The 21,369-nt window shown below is 39.6% G+C and overlaps 1 protein-coding gene across 3 annotated transcripts in view; it reads right to left on the minus strand.

The window, feature by feature from the left end:
* Positions 1 to 21,369, minus strand: part of LOC121282625 (UDP-N-acetylglucosamine--peptide N-acetylglucosaminyltransferase 110 kDa subunit) — an 80,152-nt gene that overhangs the window by 15,596 nt on the left and 43,187 nt on the right. For all 3 annotated transcript variants that reach the window (XM_041196410.1, XM_041196411.1, XM_041196412.1), the window contains 7 exons: positions 19,982 to 20,161; positions 16,947 to 17,105; positions 13,831 to 13,920; positions 10,294 to 10,419; positions 6,810 to 6,980; positions 4,226 to 4,342; positions 270 to 437 (listed from right to left, as the gene is read on the minus strand). In XM_041196410.1, the coding sequence (XP_041052344.1) occupies positions 270 to 437; positions 4,226 to 4,342; positions 6,810 to 6,980; positions 10,294 to 10,419; positions 13,831 to 13,920; positions 16,947 to 17,105; positions 19,982 to 20,161 (1,011 nt within the window). The remainder of the gene's footprint in view (positions 1 to 269; positions 438 to 4,225; positions 4,343 to 6,809; positions 6,981 to 10,293; positions 10,420 to 13,830; positions 13,921 to 16,946; positions 17,106 to 19,981; positions 20,162 to 21,369) is intronic.

Here is a 21,369-nt window from a genome sequence, read left to right on the forward strand (position 1 = left end):
AATTGTTCTACTTTCTCAAGATTGGCCAATGGTTCACAGCTGCCAGTTCCTTTAAACACAAAGGACAAGAATCTATTTATGTCCATCAAACCCATCTGAGCATTACCAAACCTACTTTCCAACAGACAAGGTACAGTTTGCATGATTGTGGGTTCCATTTCTTTAAGACCACGCCAATAATTTAGAGTTGGTTTGAATTTGCTTATTTCTCAAGTTGCAAAATCTCTCACTTCCCACCCATACCAAAGCCCCATCATGCTCTCACTTACTTGTGTTGTTGCCAGTCCATTGCTGACTGTGAAGTTATTGATTGTGACCTGGATTTGCCCTTGGTTGATCATGTTGATAATGGCTTCAGCTGCAGTATTCATTGGAACAACAGGCATTGAAAGTGCAGAGTTTGTATCAGAGTTGTCTCCACCATCAGGACATTTCAACTGTAAACAGTACGGAAAAAGCATAAACTCAGAAAGCCAGGTGTGCTGCTTTAGTTATTTTACACAAAGAAAAAAGGGGAAGAGAGATTTCAGGGTGCAATTTGCTATTCCTGACTGATCTGATGTTTGGAAGCTTTATAACCATCCCTATAAAACCGTGAGTATCTAGATGCAACATTTACCATTAGCCAAACTCTGCACCAACTACTTGATTATAAAATTGCGTGCTTCAACAGGAAGAATTTCTTCAGGCTGTACTTTTGAGTGTTTCATCAACTGATGCACGCTGCTCACCTGCTATCAATGACATTGGCAAGAATGAAGAACGCGACTTTATAGTTTTGATTTGATTTGAGAGCAACTTTGGCTGCTCTAAATGGGTGCCAGATTTGATGCCTCCTCTGCTGCCTCAGTATATGGAGCTGGTACTGTGTTTCTATTTGCTTCTTATTGCAAGCATGAGAATACACAGAAGCTACATCAATTCCCAGACCCAACCAACTTGATGAAACCTTCAAAAGGTCCTCAATTTAATGCCACTTGGAAGTCCTCCTTTTTGCAAGCAAACGAATGCTGTCACCTCAAGAGCAATAAAAGTTCATTTTTAAACCAAATATAGTGGCAAAAACTTAAGATTTGCAATAAAACAGTGGAATCCACAAAGAAGTTGACGTCTTGTTTTTCTTCTGTTAACAATTCTGATAAAAGATTACTGCTCATACAAAGATTCTGAAGGCTGGCAAGGTTATGAAACATTAAGTTAAAATTCAACATCAGAACTCTCCCTCTACCATGGCACTATGGCATAATGTCACTGTGATTATGTATAACAAGTCCAGTATATTACAATAGATACACAGATTTTGATACGCTTCAATTGGTGGGGTTTGCCATCATCTTGTTCTTCCCAACTACCACTATAGGTTCAATTATGCTGCAATGGAGATGGAGTCTTCCCATACTGTTCATCAGGAGGGAAAAAATTCTATAGTAATTAGAGGACAATGTTACAAATTCAAAATTACCTTAAATAATATGCCCCAGAGCTTACGAGTGTCAAGCAATCTGTAAAGTGGACCAAGTGCCTACTTCTTATGAAAACTAACTTCCGCTGCTATGTAACTACTCATGCAGTAGCAGGACACAAGTGCAATCATGAAACAACCTTGTGATAGGGACCAGATTTACCCATAACTCTCTCTGCTTTCAGTAAGTTTAAACACCAGATAAAGTGAAGTCTGTCTTAAAACTTAAGATCTTTATTGCAGGGTAGCAGAAACACAGAATAATGGGATTGGTAAAAATCAAGATGTGGATATAGTAATAGAGGAAATGTTGTTCAAATCTGATGATACAAAAATAGGCAAAAAGTGGCGGTTGGAATTTAATGCCAGCAAGTGTGAAATCTATATTTTGGTTAAAGAAAGTAACATTTTGTTAAACGGAGGGAAGCTGTGGGATGTAGATTGGCAGAGAAAGCAGCAGCAACTCAAGTGGAAATGGCCATTTAAAAATAATGCAAATGGTTTAAAACAAATTTCAAGATGCTCGATGCATCTATGTAACTCCCAACTGTAGTCTTTTACATATACAGTTTTGAGCTCTTATTATCAAATGCATTTTATCACAGAGACAGGAGAGGGCAGATTTACTAGGATACAGCCTGGTATGAAATGACACAAATATGAATTTAGACATGAAAAATTGGAACATTTGTGTTTACAACAGAAGAGATTTAAGCAGCGATTGTTAGAGGTCGTTAATATGGGCAAATTAAGTGAAAGCATACTGTTTTCAGTGGATTATGCTATAGGATGGGGATCATAAATACAAAATTAAATACAAGAGATTTAGGACAAAATTTTTTTTTTTATCAAGTTACAGAACATGGCAACATTTATCAAGAAGTTAGACAGACGATTTGTAATTTAAGTTTTTGCCACTATACTTTGGTTTAAAAATGCTGAACTTTTATTGCTCGAGGTGACAGCATTTGTTTTCTTGCAAAAAGGACTTCAAGTGAAGGAAAGGGGTATTTAGAATATAGGAACAGGGTTGGAATATGAGATTCAGATTACGTGTGTTGAGGATAAACACCAACACAAAGTGGTTAGGTAGAATGGCCCACTGCCTGTTATAAATGTTATTAGCTGTTTGTTGCAGTTATTACAGTTAGAAATTAAGTAAATGCAAGATGCTGCGATTGATCATAAAAACACGAGGGATAGGAAGAGATCATAAAGCAGTTAATAAAGCTTACAGTATCGTAGGCTTTATTAATGGGGGCATTGAGTACAAGAGTAAGGAGGTCATGTTGAACTTGTATAAGATGCAAGGCCACATATAAGGCCTCATCTGGAGTACTTGTTCAATTCCGGGCGCCATACTTGAGGAAGGATGTGAAGGCATTGGAGGGAGTACAGAGGAGATTCACAAGAATGATTCCAGGGATGAAGAACTATAGCTAAGAGGATAGATTGGAGGTGTTGGGTCGGTCTTCCTTGGAGAAGAGAAGGCTGAGAGGACACTTGATAGAGTTATTCAAGATCCTGAGGGGTATGGACAGGGTAAATAGTGAGAAACTGCTCCCGCTCAAAGGAGCATCAAGAACTAGAGGACACAAAATCAAAATAATTGGCAAAAGGAGTAAAAGTAATGAGAGGAAAATATTTTTCACCCAGAGGGTGGTTGGAGTCTGGAATGAACTTCCTGAGAGGGTGGCAGAGGCAAGTTCAATCGAGGTACTCAGAAAGGAATTGGATGGTTATCTGAAAAGAATGAATGTGGAAGGTTACAGGGATAAGGTAGAGGAGTGTGACCAGGTAGAATGCTCCTTCAGCGAGCCAGAGGCTGAATGGCTTCCCAAGATGTTCAAATTTATCATCTAATTCAATTCCAAAGCACAAATCACTCTGTACCCCATCCAGCCACTCAATTAAATGCAGTGTTCCTTTCTGCTGCTCTAAACGTTCATGGTGTCTGTACTCTGACTTTTAAAAGCCTCTTTCTCTCAGCCCCTAATGAAATCATTAGAAATATTTCCAATATCTAGACGCATTCATCACCTAAATAACCAGACAAAGGCTTGTGAATTATTCATCATTTTGGTCTCTGACTGAACTTCCCATCTTGCATTGTAAATACTATTAATTTGCCTACTGATCTTCTGAATACGGCCTAAGTTACTACCACATGAACAGAAGTTTGGTTTGAATCTAGCTTCTTTACAGCGCAAAGGTGGCATCCATCCAACTTCTCAACACACTTTTGTTAAAGAAAACATTTTGATACAACTGTGCCCAAGGACACTGTGAGAAAATGGCCAAAGAATCCTTAGCAGCAAGTCACTGTTAGCATTGCTAACAGTATGAATAATCTCCACTGACATTAAAACAAAACTGGCTTGTTAAAAGTTGCTCAGCAGACCAAATTAAAACTGAAGCAAAAAATTTTAACTCGCTATCATTCATTTACATCCAAAAGGAAATAGAGAAATGAGTGAAATACCAAGTGAAAATTAGTAAAAAGGAAAGTATTCTAAGCATCATGTCATACTTCAGCAAAATCTTAGTGATAATAGCAACCTTGAATTTCACCCTGATATCAGAATAGACTGGAAGTAAACTTTTAAGTAGCTCACTACACCATAAAAGGCTGCTCTTCAGCCAGTGACAGTACCAAAACTGCTAAAGGTCATGTGTATTCCCACAAGCATTGAATTCAACCTGGCTCAGTATAATTGTCCTAGGCCATGCAGCTCCATCTATACTTGGTACTTCCATTCTTACCTTCACTACTTTGACATCAGGCAGGCTGTCCAGGAATGCCTTCAGATCAATACCATTCAGAACAATTCTATTATCGTAAATGTGTCCATTTGACTTGAAGTCGATCACAGCCTTTTTCTAAAGCAAAAAAAAACCTTTGATTTACAAAGCATCAGACCTGCAGAGAAAACCACTTGTTGGTTTCTTCTGTGTACTCATTTCCACTCAATGGATAAGAGTATTCAATTAATAGATGCAGTTACTTTCACATTAGTATGCAATGCTAACTACTGCCTAAACATGAATAATAACATTCCCCTTCACCTATTGTAGAACAATATTTCAAAATATCAACAGCCAGAATTGCAGTTATGGGGAAAGTACAGGTGGGAGTAGAGGGAAACAGTGGGACTAATTAGAAGCTCTTTCAAAAAGCCAGCACAAGCACGATGGGTGAATGGCTGCCTTCTGTGCTGTATGATTCTATGACTTTATACCTCCTTGTGTCACCTGTTCCTGTCGGCAAAAGAAAAAAATCAGCTACAGTGACAGATGTGAGTGTGTTTATTGTACCACAGCATTAGAAGTTAGGCTGACAGCAACTTTTAATAAATTTGCCAAGGCTAACAAATCACAAAACACTGTCTTTGGTGGGTTGGCAAGATTGAACTATTCTCAGTATTTCCTTGTCTAAATTACATAAGTTAAATTGTTTTGGATTTAAAATATCATAAAACAGTACACAATTGTACCCATCTGGGGTCACGAGGATTAATTAGGATTAGCAACAGCAGTAGCAGTTGGGCTGAATTAGCAAAGACAAGGTGACGGGGGAATGCCCAATTAGTTGGAAAACAAAATTCCAAAAGTCACCATCAAGGACAAATGGAACATAACACAGAAGCCCCATATTCCTTTCTTCCATTATCACCTCCCAAATCTATATCCCAAATCACAAAATAAGGGATTTCCAGCAATAATTAAGAAAAGCAGATTCATAGAAACTTCATTGATACACTTCAAAGTGAGAAACTTTCTGTTAATCAAGTTGCTATATATTTGTGCAGCACTGGGTTTTTGTAACATACCAGAAGCAATTCACAAAATTTCTAGTGAACTATATTTCCCTGTATAATAAATGTTACTCTCTGCCATTCTATTCTGCATAGATGTAGACATAATTTGAATGTGACACAGGAAATCAAAAATGCATGAAGAAGCAACAGTTTATACTTCTGCCAACATGGTAAGTGAAATGTATACAACACAAACGGTGTCAAATTACTGATAGCCTGAAGATACTCAATGAATTTCATGATTTACATATATTTTCCACAACATATTGTGGAGAAGAAACCATCAGGACAGCATCATTCAGTACAAAGATATATTGGGACACAATACCAAGGAATAAATAGATTAACGCGCTGGCTGACCACTGTTAAAGGTCCAGAGAAATCCACACTAGAATTGGGGATATAACTAATTGTAATCACCATGATGGTCTAAAATTATTGCCACCTGTCTGACTCTACTAAATCAAGTACAAAAGAACGTATTAAAAAGTCTGTCTTCTTCCCATTAATTTGCCAATATATGTCCAGTCTTCAGGAATACACTGCTGTCACTGCACAAAGATACACAGATTTTGATACGCTTCAATTGGTGGGGTTTGCCATCATCTTGTTCTTCCCAACTACCACTATAGGTTCAATTATGCTGCAATGGAGATGGAGTCTTCCCATACTGCTCATCAGGAGAGAAAAAATTCTATACTAATTAGTGGACAATGTTACAAAATCACCTTAAATCATATGCCCCAGAGTTTACGAGTGTCAAGCACTCTGTAAAGTGGCCCAAGTGCCTACTTCTTATGAAAACTAACTTCCGCTGCTATGTAACTACTCGTGCAATATTTCACTCAGCATTCTTAAGTGTTTAAAAATGTATTCAGCAGCTGTGTTTTTCTTTTATTTATTTGTTTCTGGGGTGTGAATGTCACAGGCAAGGCCAGCATTTATTGCTCATCCTCAATAGCTCTTGAGGAACGCTGCAGTCCATGTGGTAAAGGTACACCCACAGTGCTGTTAGGAAATGTGTTCCAGGATTTTGACCCAGTGACAGTGAAGGAACGGCAACATGGTTCCAGGTTAGGATGGTGTGTGACATGGAACAAAACTTAGTGGTGTTTCCCAAACGTCTGCTGCCCTTGCTCTTCTAGGTGGGGGATGTTTCAGGTTTGGAAGGTGATGCTGAAGAAAGCTTGACAAGTTGCATCTCATAGGTGGCAGACTAGTTTGTGAAGTTATACTGTTCAATATAATGCTTTTAAGGCTAAATGTACAACGGGATGCAGTACCTTATAAGCATAATGTATGACAGCTCAAGTTTGTGCCCATAATTCCCAGTATTAGCTTTTGGCTCTCTAGTGTAGCTACAGCAGATGTAACAGCTGTGGCCATGGACATTCTTTCTCAGTTCATAACTCACTTTTTACAGCTATAAGGAAAATGTAGGAAGGGATCATATACCTAACTACTCGACCATGATGATCCGAGGAAACCCAAAAATGGAAAGAAAAAGGAAAGCCAGTTCAACACATTACCTTCAGGTGTGGGAACATGTTGGCATGATCTCCAATAAAGAAGGTGTTGGGCATGTAGGCTAGCTTTTCTGAGTATTGCTCTGCCAGATCAAGTGGTGATGTTTCCTTGTCAGTTATAATGTAATCCATGAATGGCGCTCCACTTGTTCCAGGATAACCGAGCCACATTGCCTAGGGAAGTAAAGCTGTACTTCAATACAACACTAGCCTTTCCATAAAATTACACAGTTCAATATGTCCAAAGTTTATTCATCAGAATATCAAGCAGTGAACAGAACATTTTAAGAGTGACCACCACAAATCTGGCTCCTGGCTACTCTGTGGAAGACATCTAAATTGCTGTGCTGCACAAGCTATGTAGAAATTAGAAACAGGTATTGGCAGTGCCTTCATGACAAAATAAATACTCTCATCCAACGAGATGACATTTACACTTATACAGCACTTTTAATGTAATAAAATGCGCCAATGCACTTCATCAACTTATATTTATGTAGCATCTTTAACACAGTAAGATGTACCAAGGTGCTTAATAGGAGCATTATCAAAAAATAATTTCAGAGTGTCATGCCACAAGATATTAGGACACATGATGAAAAGATTGGTCAGAGGGATAGGTTTTAAGAAGCATCTGAAAAGGAGAGCTAGAGAGATGAGAGATTTAGTGAAGGGAAATCCAGAGCCCTGGGCCTAGGCACCTGAAGACACAGCTGCCAATGGTGGAGCAATGAAAATCCAAGATGTACCAGAAACAAGAATTGGGTGGACCCAGCAACGGAGGGACTTGAAAACATGAAGAGAATGTTAAAATTGAGGCGTTGCAAGACCAGAAACCAATGTAGCTGACAACACAGGAGTGATGGGCGAAAGGGACTTGGTCTAAGTTGGTCTAGGGCAGCAGAGCTTTGGATAACCTCAAGTTTAAGGAGGGTTGAACGTCGGAAGCTGGACAGAAGTGCATTTAAATAGTCATGTCGAGAGAAACCAAAGGCATAGACAAGGATTTAATCAGATGAGCTGAGGCATGGCAGAGTTAGCCGATGTTAGAAGGCCATGGTGATGATGCAGGTATGTGGTTGGAAATCCGTCTCAGGATCAAATACGACACCAAGATTCTCAGCAGGATATATAACCTCAGACAGTTGCCGGGAAGGGGGGCGGGGGGAAGAGAGAGAATGACACAAATGGAGTTGTTGGTTAGGGAACACAGTTTGTATGTCTTTGGTCCCCACCACAAACATAAGAAATAGGAGCAGCAGTAGGCTATTTGGCCCATTGAGCCTACTCCACTATTCAAGAAGATCAGGTATGATCTGGTCACAGCCTCAACTCCAATTTCCTGCCTGTTCCCCCATAACCCTCAGCTCCCTTGCAGATCGACAATCTATCTAACCCAGCCATGAATATATTTATTGGCCCAGCCTCCACTGCTCTTTGGGGTAGAGAATTCCAAAGAATAACAACCCTCAGAAGAAATTCCTCATCTCTGTCTTAAATGGGAGACCCCTTATTTTTAACTTGTGCTTTAGACCTAGATTCCCCCAAGAGGGGAAACATCCTCTCAGCATTATCCTGTCAAGCCCTGTCAAAATTTTGTATGTTTCAATGGGATCACCTATCATTCTTCTGAACTCCAATGGGTATAGTCCCAACCTTTCCTCATAGGACAACCCTCTTATCCCAGAAATCAACCTAATGAACCTTTGCTGAACTGCCTCCAATGCCCCATCTTATATAGAGACACTAAACTGCACACAGTACTCCAGGTGTGGCCCTGTACACACATAGCAAGGTTTCCCTACTTTTATGCTGTATCCCCCTTTCAATAAAGACCAACATTCCATTTGTCTTCCTAATTACTTGCTGTATCTACAAGCTAACTTTAAGATTTAAGTATGAAGACACTCCAATCCCTCTATACCGCAGCATTCTGCAGTCTCTCCATTTCCCTATCTATATCCCTTCGCAGGCTATCCCCTTCTCACAATTTCCTTTCCTACCTATCCTTGTATCATCAGCAAATTTGGTTACAATACCTTATGTCCCTTCATCCAAGTCACTAATACAGACAGTAAATAGTTGAGGCCCCAGCAGTGATCCCAGTGGCATTCCACTCATTGCAGTTTGTGAACCTGAAAATGACCCATTTATCCTGACTCTGTTTCCTGTAGGCAATAAATCTTCGAACCATGCTGATATATAACCACCAGCATTATGAATTCTTATCTTGTGTATTAACCTATTGTGTGGCACCTTGTCGAATGTCTTCTGGAAATCCAAAAACACGTCTACTGGTTCCTTTTATCCACCCTGCTTGTTATATGCTCAAAGATCTAATAAATTTGTCAAACATGATTTCCCTTTCATAAAGCCATGTTGACTCTGCCTGATTTTCTAAATGTCCTGTTATCACTTTGGTAATTGATTCCAAATGGCTTTAGCCATTCCAGTGCTTAGTTGGAAGAAATTTCTGTTCATTCAACACTAGGTGTCAGATAAGGAGTGGGCCAAATTAGAGCTAGTAGAGGGGTCAAAAGAGGTGGTATTGAGATAAAGCTGGGTGTTGTCAGCAGAACTTGATTTGTTTTTGAATTATATATCAGATTAGATTGAGCAGGAATGGGTACAAAAGGGAGGCAGGACATGCAGGAAAAGATGGCGGTGTTAAAGATCAAGAGATTAAATTAGTCAGACTAGCTCTGGCAGAGAATTCTAGAACACAGGGTTAAGTCGAAGCAAAAGTTTAGAAGGAAGTAATTAGCACTGCACTCTGGACTCAGAGGTACAAGTTGGAACCAAGCAGTTAGGCAGCAGTAAAAGCTTTACAGGGATCTGAAGACAAAAATGACATTTTGAAATTAATGCATGGGGAAGAGTTCTGGATGGCTTGTAGTTCATGCATCTTAGATTCCAGGAAAGCAGCACGGGAACAAAATCTTGAGAAATTGCGAAGGCATAGATTGTCAATGTATAAATAATCATAATGCATGGCAATCACCTTGTTAAAGACAATTGCTAGTTAAACATGCAATGGCCATTGATTATCCCATCTAAATAGAATAAAAAGATACAGCTGGAACACTTTATGTGGAAGTTACTTAGAAGTCAGTAGCACTGAGGAACTGTCTTGAAAATAAACCAGCTTGAACCAAAAGACCAGCCTGGATTAATTCTTCCACCACAACCTCTTATTGTGAGGTATCATAGATGATGGATTAGGCAGAGTGCAGTTGAAGTAGGGAGAGGACAGCAAATTTGAGGAGGGAGAAACAGTCCTGAAGGTTAAGAGACTCAGCTAAAGGTCAAGCAGGGCTCAAATACACTAGGATAAACACTAGAATTAAGAACGATAAGGAAATGTTCAACATCACTGAAGTACTGAACATCAATATTGAACTGAAATATTCTACAAAGCACAATGTAACAATTTGGTTACCTTTATTTACTTACATAATAAACACAAATGATTTCACTGGTTACAGACCTGTATAGGAGCTGGACGGAGAGCAAACAGTTCATTCCGTGCTCCTTTAGTGTATCCATTCATGTTAACAAGAATGTGAATTCCATCTTGATGGATACGATCGGCTGCTTTGCCGTTGCATGGGATCTGCACAAAAATGCAACAAGGAAATGTATTGTACAAGAAACCCAAACAATGACACATTCTGGGGGGTAACAGAGCATTCAGAAGGCTTAACAATCTCTGCAGAATATTTAAAGACAAACCTTGGTGCAATAACATTCAAATCATACAAATGGTTGTGACTTAATCCTACATTATTCAGGTAAATGCTGTCCAACAATTTAGAGAATACAATTTCAAGAACCTTCCAGTTAATTAGACATAAGAGGGTACAGGATGACAGGTCATCTGCTTAACAGATCTGAACTGTTAAGGGAAAAACGACCGCCTCCATATACCAAAAACATCCCACAAGTGATTCAGAGATATAGGGATCTTGCTCAATATTTTAGGAAAGGAGTTCATCCTCAAGTAAACTGCATTTTACTCAAATGCAAGTAATTTGAGATCTCAGGCTGCACAGCCCTTCAGTCTCTGGATCCAGCTTGATTACAATTGCAGCTTGCTTGTGCTACGTACCAATGACACATCTAAATGCAACATAATGGCACCTTAATTCTTTTAAAAATATGTACCCTTCACACAGAAGAGTACTGTGGAGCCTGAAAGGTTCCAAGAACATCACATGTTGAGCACATACATGAAAATGTCACAATACCAAAGGCAGGCTGTACTGCAGCACATGGTCTTCCATGCCTGTGTGTGTAAAGCTAGGACCTGAGACTGAACAAAAAACTTTTCAACTCTAACCCTCCCACGATTTTCTCCGAGTGTGCAATCTAGCCTCTTGTTTAGTGCTTAGTATTTATTCAACCCCTTCAATTTATTTCTGTAGCAGTCTTTCTCAAACGTTTTTATAAACTACACTTCTCTACCATTATTTTGTGCCTATTGTTTCCGATTAGACCACATATTTCCTTTGCTTATGCCATTTCCAATAGAAAGGAAGAAAATTAAAGAAATAGAAAGAGTCATAAGGACTCAAAACATTAACTCAGTTTTTCTCTCCATAGATGTTGTTAGACCCAAGTTTTTCTAGCATTTTCTGTTCAGATTTCCAGCATCCACTGTATTTTACTTTTATCTAAAGAAATAGCCTATTCCCCGTCAGAAGCCTTGAATTTTACCACAGGCAGTTTAATCTGAAGCAGACACCATTTTGAACACATCTTCCTCTTCAAGCAGCGGTGCTAGTTTACATTTCAAATTACTAGAATAACAATCTTGGCTTCCACCCTTAGGCATGTCAAGGCCAAATCTAATGAGTATGAGGGGTCTGTAGCTCCAATTAATTTTATATTTCTTTTAGTACACTTGTTTATCTTTCCTTAAACTGCACAATAAATTGCACAGTTACACATAGGGAGTACTGATCAGCAGTAAATAGAAATCATTAGCTCGGATTTTGCTGTTAACAGCAACGCAAGGGCATTCACCACCAACCCAAGAAAGCTGTCCACAAAGATCTAGCAATCTCTGTGGCATAGATTTCACCCACTCCCACCCCGGCTCCTCAAAACAGCATTTTAAATTTGGCACCAAGTAAAAGTCTCAACGTGCAACAGCCGCGAGACCAGCAAACAGGTCAGAAAGCATTCACACACAGCAAACCAGAAATTTGAAACCATTTACTATCCTTTATTTTTAATTTAAATCTTCAGATAGTGGAATAAATTATGATCAAATTAGGATAGAAACTAAAATAAAGCTAAATCTTAAGCAAGAAAAGCTCCACCTTTTCAAAAAAAGAGATTTGACAATTCGCAAATATTTAATATTTGCTTTTCCCGGCAAGCAAGTGCATTTCAGTAATTATAAAGTTAACACATCATTAAAAATTTGGTTACACCCCATTCAACCAAGTGCAAACTTTTCAAGGGTTTCTACAGTGAGACCAACAGCACAGATGTGGCAGTTCTCATCAAATCATGATTGTAATGGAAATCTCTATACACCGTATGGAGGAGCATAGGCTCACTAACAAAACTTCTGATTTCCACACTATCCTGCACATTTGGGGACTACCAAAGTTGCTGTCAATTTCAGCGGAGTAATGACGGCAAACACACAGTTTTGCAGTCACCGTAGCAAAATATGGGCCACTGAGTTCTTAGGGGAAAATCTGTTCTGCAACACAGTATACTTAGTATTTACAGCACAGAAATAGGTCTATAACCAGTGTTTATTCTCCACACAAGCAATGGCTAACTTAAGGGGTATTGCAATGCCAAATGCTCCAAGGGCATGGTGACTATGAATACCTGAACAAAAAGGGTTCAAAGTCTCCATAATCTCAGTAATGTTTCTCTGGTGTTCTTTTAGGAGTATTACCATGTCAATTTACATTTACAATAGGCAACAGGTGGAATTTAACGCAAGCTACAACTCTGCTGTGGCCATTTCCGGGAACCCCTTTGGGATTAAATCCCAATCAAGCTGTTTCCTGGCCGTCATCAGGGTTCCCAGCTCCTGCCAAGAGAAATCTCCCAACAGAGACCACCAGCTCTCCAGTACCAGCAGCAACACTTGAAATACCTTCCAAGTTAAAATAGATAATCCAAATATACATATACTTGTGTATACAAATGGATTAAAGGAGAGATAATTCCAGTGAAGTCCCTACATAAAACGGGCCTTGGCGGAGGATCGCCGCTGCAGCTCTGGAACACAGCTAAGTGGGATTGGACAGCCGGAGCCGATTAAGGAGGTTCCAGTAAGGGTTGGGGGGGGGGGGGGGGGGAAAGAAGCGGAGGGGTGTTGGTCCCTTTCTTCTTGTTGGTGAGGTGTTTCAGTTAAGTGGCCAGTTAAGGGCAGGAAGGTAGTTCTCAATCCTTTCCACACCGCACTTAATTAGGGGCAGATTAGAAGACAACGGGCTCTGCAACCCAAGCCTTCCAATCCCACTATACGCCCCTGGGGGTGGGGGAGCATTAAATTCTGCATGTGATTTTTTTGTAAAAAAATCTTTAGAACAAAATCCTGAGAGTCCATATAATAAAAACAAAATCTGACTCGGTCACTTTGAAAAGTAGTGGCACTAGTTTACTTAGCAGACATCACAGTTGAATCTCCAACCCACTACTTAATAAAAATAACTGGAGCAAAAACGAATACACTGAAATCTTCTTCACTCCTTGATCACCAGTTAGATCTCACCAACTTCTTCAGATATGGATTTAATAGGCCAAAGTGGAAACAGGATGGAGGACAAACAGTGGACCATATGTGCTTTGCTGCTGTTTTGAGCTACAGAGGCTTTCAAAAGTAATGATGCTAGACTGACCCTGTCCTTTCCTAGGCTAAAATTTAAGCCCTGGACTAAAATTGCACAAATCATAATCTATGTAAGAAGAAGCAGAAATACACTATGATAAAACTAAACATTGATCAAGAATTTAGATATGTGCCTAAACTGTTCATTCCACTTGCTCTTACCTGGGATAGGTCCACAAAATGATTAGCTTCAGCAACTACCTTCACACGAAAATTAGTGCCATCATCAGAGCTCAATGCATAGCAAAAAACCTGCCAGACAATAGATAAGAGGAACACAAAAATGAATGAATACACACTGAATAAAATGCCACATTAAGATGCCAGCATAAATGTCATTTTTGGTCTCGATTCCACACGAACAAGGGCATCAAAACCAAATTTTAAATGTGGACCTGATCAGAAACCTTGAAACTTGGTGTGTGCCACATTAGCTATTTGGGCACACTGGGATAGAAATTGGCATGCTTTCACTTTTCAACCAGAACAGGCACAATATATATCAATATGGAGGCTGAAGAAATCATAGGGAAGGTTATTTAAAAATTTCTTCTGTGGACCTGGTAGGAGCTCCGTTGTACTACTCAGGGCTCATTCCAACCAGTACTCTGCTCTCCTTCGTTTTCTTCCACTCCATCCAAGGATTTACTGGGAATATACAAGGCCTAAATTTAATCCCCAATGTCAGACAGGCTGCACAACTACTCGTGGCTATTAATAAAATGAGCCTGAACAAACCTCAGGGCCCCGGCAAACCCTGGATTTCAGCCACCGCTATTTTTGCAGGTTTCACAATGAGTTCAAACCTTCAGAAAATGGTTTAGATAATGTAGCTATTTCATAGGCAATCACAAAGCACATCTTAATAGAAGCAATTATACGTTGAGAATTTACCAACGATGCTCCCATAAAATGATGCTAATTCAGAAGATTTAACTTATCTCACTGTGTATTTATCAACATTATTAGCTTCATAGTGTCTTCTTTCATCCTAGCTGTCTACAACTTACAAGTACACAGGAATTCAATTCGTGTCCATGGAGAAATGCAAAATGAAGCTCAATTTTTTTGAATGCTGTGGTAATTTACTCATTTACCTACATGTTCTGCAGTTCTAGTGAAGATGACTGCTAAAACCATAAAATAATTTGTCTTTCAAAAAACAAAAACTAGATCTTAGCTTGTTAATAATAGCAATGAAGCTGTTCTTTTTGTTTTTTTCTATTCATTCAGGGGATGTGGGCCTCGCTGGCAAGGTCAACATTTATTGTCCATCTCCAAGTGCCATTGAGAAGGTGGTGGTGAGCCACCTTCTTGAATCACTGCAGTCCATGTGGTGTAGATGCACCCACAGAGCTGTTAGGAAGAGTTCCAGGATTTTGACCCAGCTACAGCTACAGTGAAGGAACAGCGACACAGTTCCAAGTCATGGTAGTGTGTAGCTTGGAGGGGAACTTGCAGGTGGCAGTGTTCCATACACCTGCTGCCCTTGTCCTTTGAGGTGGTAGAGGTCACGGGTTTGGAAGGCACAGCTGAAGGGTCTTGGTGAGTTCCTGCAGAGCATCTTGTAATTAGTACACACCGCTGCTATTGTTAGTCAGTACTGGAAGGAATGAATGTTGAAGGTGGTGCATGGTGTGCCAATCAAGCAGGCTACTTTGTCCTGGATGGTGTCGAACTTCGAGTGTTGTTGGAGCTGCATTCATCCAGGTAAGTGGAGAGTTTTCCATCACACTCCTGACTTGTGCCTTGTAGATAGAGGACAGGATTTGGGGAACCAGGAGGTGAGTTACTGCCTGCAGAATTCCCAATCTCTTGTAGCCACAGTATTTAACTGGCTAGTTCTGTTCAATTTCTGCGCCCCCCTAACCCTTAATGGAGCCTCCTTGATCGGCTCCGGCTGTCCAATCCCACTTAGCTGTGCTCCAGAGCTACAGCGGCAATCCTCCGCCAAGGCCCGTTTTATGTAGGGACTTCACTGGAATTATCTCTCCTTTAATCCATTTGTATACACAAGTATATGTATATTTGGATTATCTATTTTAACTTGGAATGTATTTGATATTGGGGGAATTCAGTGATGGTAATGCTACTGAATATCATGGGGAGATGGGTAGATTCTCTCTTCGAGACAGTCATTGTATGGTACTGGTGTGGCGTGAATGTTACTTGCCACTTGTCAGCCCAAGCCTGAATATTGTCCAGGTCTTGCTGCATATGGACACAGCTGCTTCAGTATCTGAGGAATCAGAAATGGTATTGAACATTGTGCAGCCATCAGCGAACATCCCCATTTCTGATCCAATGATGGAGGAAAGGTCATTGACGAAGCTCCCGCAGCTGGTTGGGCTGAAGATGTTAGTTATTGCTCTCAAGTGATTTGGCAGTACGGATTCAGCCAAGGCCAAATAACGACTTTAAATTAAAACAATAAATTGTTACATTTTATTATTCCCATTATTGAAAACAACAAAACGATGGAAATAAAGATCAATTGATTTAGGCACAGGCATATCTGCCTTGCCAAGATTTATACCATTAAAATTCAAATCATCATGATAACCTCCCACTCTAATCCCACCTTTCATCTGTTCCCCTTTGACAGACCCTCAAATCAAATCAGTATCATGAAATCATAATAACTAAGTAAATGTAACAAAATCTCTTTCTGGTACCATCCTGGTAACTTCTTGATAATGAAGTGGTTAACTAATCATAGCAATTAACTGCTAACACTAAACAGGAGAAGCAAGCCCGAAGGGAAACAATGTGAGGAATCAACCAGTCAACGCAGCAGCAGATTCAGAAAGCAGAAAATTAGACTGTCCCTCTCTCATATTATGACACTGCCCAGAAGGTCAGAATTCTTATGCCAATATTTCAGGGACCTAACGGAACTATTTTTCAGCAAGAAGGGAAATGACAACTACCCTCCAGTGCAATGGAGATGGCACATGAAAAGACCAGGCATCCTGAAATCATAGAAAATAATACAGTACATAAAACTTCCTGTTTATTCACAAGAATTTGAACTTCCTCTTAATCATTTGGCATATTACCATATTAACCAAACTTCTATATTTCTGGAAGATGAAGTGTCTAAACTCAAGTCTGTTGCACTTGACAATTCAATTCCATGCAGTTTAAATATCCGTGCAAGGGTGCAAAACAGTTTCACAATCGAGAAGGCAAAAAAGGTCACAAGCACACAACCAGCACTTAGCTGAAAAGTTTAATTCCAGAATTTAACCAACAAAATATTTATTACTTGCAGTTACCTCAAATTTTTCAGAATTGTGCATCCCAGGGATTGACTGCATCAGATGAGAGGTGGGGTGGTTCCCAAAATCTGAACTCACAAAACCAATTTTCAAACGTCCATTACTAGATTTCAAATCTTTTGGATGTTCATATGGTGGCTTGTGAAGCACATTAATCTGCAAAGAAAAACCTAAGCATTACCAGTGTGTGTGGGGATGTGAAAGATGAGGATAAACATTAATCAGCTCCTCACAATGTTAATTGAAGTGAAATCTAATTTTAAAAAAAAATTAATTCATGTGATGTGGATGTCGCTGGCTAGGCCAGCATTTATTGCACTTCCTGAATTGCCCTTGAGAAAATGGTGGTGAGCTGCCTACTTGAACCGCTGGAAGGAGGTGCAGAAGATTATGGACACCATCAGCTCTAACAGGTAGCTTTTCATTCCGACCAACTAACCAATAAATTTAAACCTAATCATATGAAATAATTTAATATTTTGTGAATATACCAAGTATTAATCAAATTAATCAAGAAATAAGAGGAGCTTGTAAATAAAGAAAATGGAATAATCATAGAGAACTTGAATCTTCAAATAGACTGAACAAATCAAAGCAACTAAAGTAGTTTGGAGGGCAAGTTCATGGAATACATTGCAGATCAACCAGGGGAGAGGCTATTTAACATTTTACTTTATGCAAGATGACAGGGTTAATTAGTAATCGCATGGCAAGGGATCCGATGGAAAAGAGTGATTAGAATATGATAAAATCAGTGTGAAATTCTCAGTGTGATGTATGCAAGTCCAAAACTAGAGTTCTGAGTTTAAATAAAGCCAACTACTGAAGTATAAGAGGTGGGTTGGCTAAGATAGATTGGGAAATTAGATTCAAAGGTGTGATGGTAGATGAGCAAAAAGGCAATCATTTCAAGAAATACTTCATAATTCTCGATATATCTACATTCCATTGAGGCATAAAATCGCCACAAGAAAAGAGATCCACTGTGGCTGACTAAAGAGGTTAAGGATAGTATTATATGAGAAGAGGTTTATAATATAGCCAAGAGGAAAATACGTCTAAAGATTGGGAGAGTTATAGATACCAGCAAAGGATGACCAAAATAATTAATGGATAGAGAAAATAGTATGGGGGAAAACTAGCCAGAAATTTCAAAACAGATTGTAAGAGCTTCTTACAAGTCTCCTCCCACCTACACCCACGATTCATCTCACGCCCTACATCATATCAACAATTTCCAGTTCCCTGGCCCCAACTGCCTCCTCTTCACCATGGACATCCAATCTCTCTACACATCCATCCCCCAAAGGGATGGTCTGAGGGCTCTCTGCTTCTTCCTCGAACAGAGGCCCAAACAATCCCCAACCACCAATACTCTCCTGTCTGGCTGAACTTGTTCTCTCACTGAACAATTTCTCCTTAAACTTGTCTCACTTCCTCCAAATAAAAGGTATGGCTATGGGTACCCGCATGGGTCCCCGTTATGCCTGTCTCTTTATGGGGTATGTGGAACATTCCTTGTTCCGGTCCTACTCAGGCCGCCTCCCACAACTCTTTCTCAGGTACTTCGATGCCGCTTCATGCTCTCGTCTGGATCTGGAAAAATTGATTAATTTTGCTTCCAATTTCCACCCCTCCATCATTTTCATGTGGTCCATCACTGACACTTCCCTTCCCTTCCTTGACCTCTGTCTCAATTTCTGGTGATAGACTGTCCACCAATATTCATTACAAGCCTACCGACTCCCACAGCTACCTCGACTACAGCTCTTCACACCATGCTTCTTGTAAGGGCTCCATCCCATTCCCTCAGTTCCTTTGCCTCCGTCACATCTGTTCTAATAATGCCATTTTCAAAAACAGTTCGTCTGACATGTCTTCCTTCACCGAGGTTTTCACCAAAAAAATTTCCCTCAAAAGGTTGTGAATCTTGGAATTCTCCACTCCAGAGTGCTGAGGGTACTCACTCCCTCAGTACATTCAAGGCTGAGATCAATAGATTTTTGGTCTCGAAGAGAATTAAGGGATAGGGCTGGAAAGTGGAGTCAAGGTGAAGAATCAGCAATAATCTTATTGAGTGGCAGAATTGACTCAAGGAGATCTGTGGCCTCCTCCTGCTCCTATTTCTAATATTACTTTCATTCTTTTGGGGGAGGGAGAAGATAAAGTTCATAAAATAATAAGGCAACCCAGTCTCATAAGGAGAGCACCGCCACTGCTACCACATATACATACCTTTGCTGTTCAGAATTTAATGCAAATGTCATTTAATGTCTCGTTAATCTTCATATCAGTTCTCAAAACTACACCCTTCTGCCCAATTCTAAAAACTTTCTAACACTGCCAGAAAGGCTTCTCCAAAAAAACTGAATGCAACTTAATAAATTGGAATGAATTTAGCACAGCAAGGCAATCTTGGCTCAAGCTCTCCTATCAATTTCAACATTGTGTGTCAAATATCTTATTCCATCAGTGAGTTTTTAAAGAAAAAACTATTGTCCATACAAAGGCTGAAAAAGAATAAAATCACCACCAAGTTCAGTAAAGGGGATTGCTTTAATTAAGCAAAATCATTTATTTAAAAAGCAGAAAATTATACAGTAAAGTGTATTTAAGTTTAAAGTAGGCAGTTAATCACCTATGATGGTTCTTGGCATCCTGTCCTTCTTATTGTGACTGCATTAACTACAGTGGCTTGAGGCAACAACCTTCTGCCTGAAAGGTGAGATTACTACTCCAGAAGCAAGCTGATAATTCTGCTTTTGCTCAAAGTTGTTATGGGGAAAGAGATCAGAGAGATATAAAGACAGAGACACAACACACACAAACGCACAAATAGAAATATGAGAAAAATGGATCTCTACACCAGAGTAATCAGATGTGTTGAAACCATATTCTAGTTACCAGGCAGCACTTTCAAAGATTGAGTAAACTATTTTGTGACATTAGGGTATTCTGAAGAAACTTCTGCGGTGTACAAGATAGAAGATAAGTTGTGACGTGCAAAATTACATTACAAAAATATATGCTACCTTGTCAAGACAGAGATTTCCATGTCTCTCAGCAATGGCTTTACGGAAGGCATGAGACAGCGGGTACAGCATGCTGTGGTGTGGATGCACGGATGGCAGTCGATTTTTCTCCAGTTGGTCAGCTACGATACTGACCAATTTCTTCATCCGCTCGTCATAATCTGTCCAATCACATACAATCTAGAGACAACAGAATGTTTCAAGTGTAATTTTATATTTGACAACAAACTGACATATACGTTCTGAATTATGAAATGAATGCAAATAAGGAAGGCAACTCTCACTACCTTAACTTGTGCCGAGGAAGAACCTCCCTAATAAAGCCACCTCAAGCAATTTAGTAGTCATCAATTGATCCTTTGTTCTATATTAGTTTATCTTGGAGGCATGCTTTTTTTCTGTAAAATAATGCTACAGCAAGAGCATTTTATACAAGGTGTCAAGTTAGCCACTGATATTTTATTACTTTGGCATTCAGTTCACTTTAACTGCTGTTCCAAAGTATGTTCAATTCAAATAAAGGCTAGGGGAGCATCAAAACCAACCCAGATTGTTTTCATAAGATCTTCTTTCATTGAATTAGTCATTTGATCCGATGTGGACAGACAAACCTTACAGCTTTCCCATGTATGCCAGTAAAGCCTTTTCGAAAATTGCTGGTCCTTGTCTCAGCATCACAAAAGTCTCAACTGTATTGACCGGGTTATTAGTCCAATGTTTTATTAGCAATAGGGATTTTAGTTGGCTTGATACTTCAGATAAAAATTGTCACTAACTTAGAAAGCCACAAAATGTCTAGTATGGGAAATAGAAAAGTATGATACACATATGTGTAAATAGTCACTGTTTTGAGGCTGGGATGAAGCAAATTGTTGAGCCAAAGTGGACACTGATCAAACCCTGAAAGCAGTGGGAAGCAGTGAGCATAAAGACAAATTGTGGACTGGCTTGCATTTGAGGGATACTGCAGAGTGTGCAGTCTGAAATGTGCTACTTTCAACCATATTGAATCCTGAAAGAAGATAAGCTGCACAGGCACTGAACCAATCCATCCTGGAGGATAGCATATAGTTTTCGTCAAACTACTGCAAGAGAATGATGCATTAGAAAAATCACAGAATTGTTACGGTGCAAAAAAAGGGGGCCACTCGGCCTATCACATCCACACCGGCTCTCCAAATGAGCATTATGACTCATCAGTGCCATTCTCCTGCCTTTTCCCTGTAATCCTGCACATTGTTTCTCTTTAAATAATCATCTAATGCCCTCTTGAATGCCTCGATTGAACCTGCCTCCACTACACTTCCAGGCAGTGCCTTCCAGACCCGAACCACTCACTGTGTGAAAATGTTCTCTCTCACATCACATTTGCTTCTTTTGCAAATCAC

This window comes from Carcharodon carcharias, chromosome 9 (assembly GCF_017639515.1).
Source record: "Carcharodon carcharias isolate sCarCar2 chromosome 9, sCarCar2.pri, whole genome shotgun sequence".
Taxonomy (NCBI): Eukaryota; Metazoa; Chordata; class Chondrichthyes; order Lamniformes; family Lamnidae; genus Carcharodon; species Carcharodon carcharias.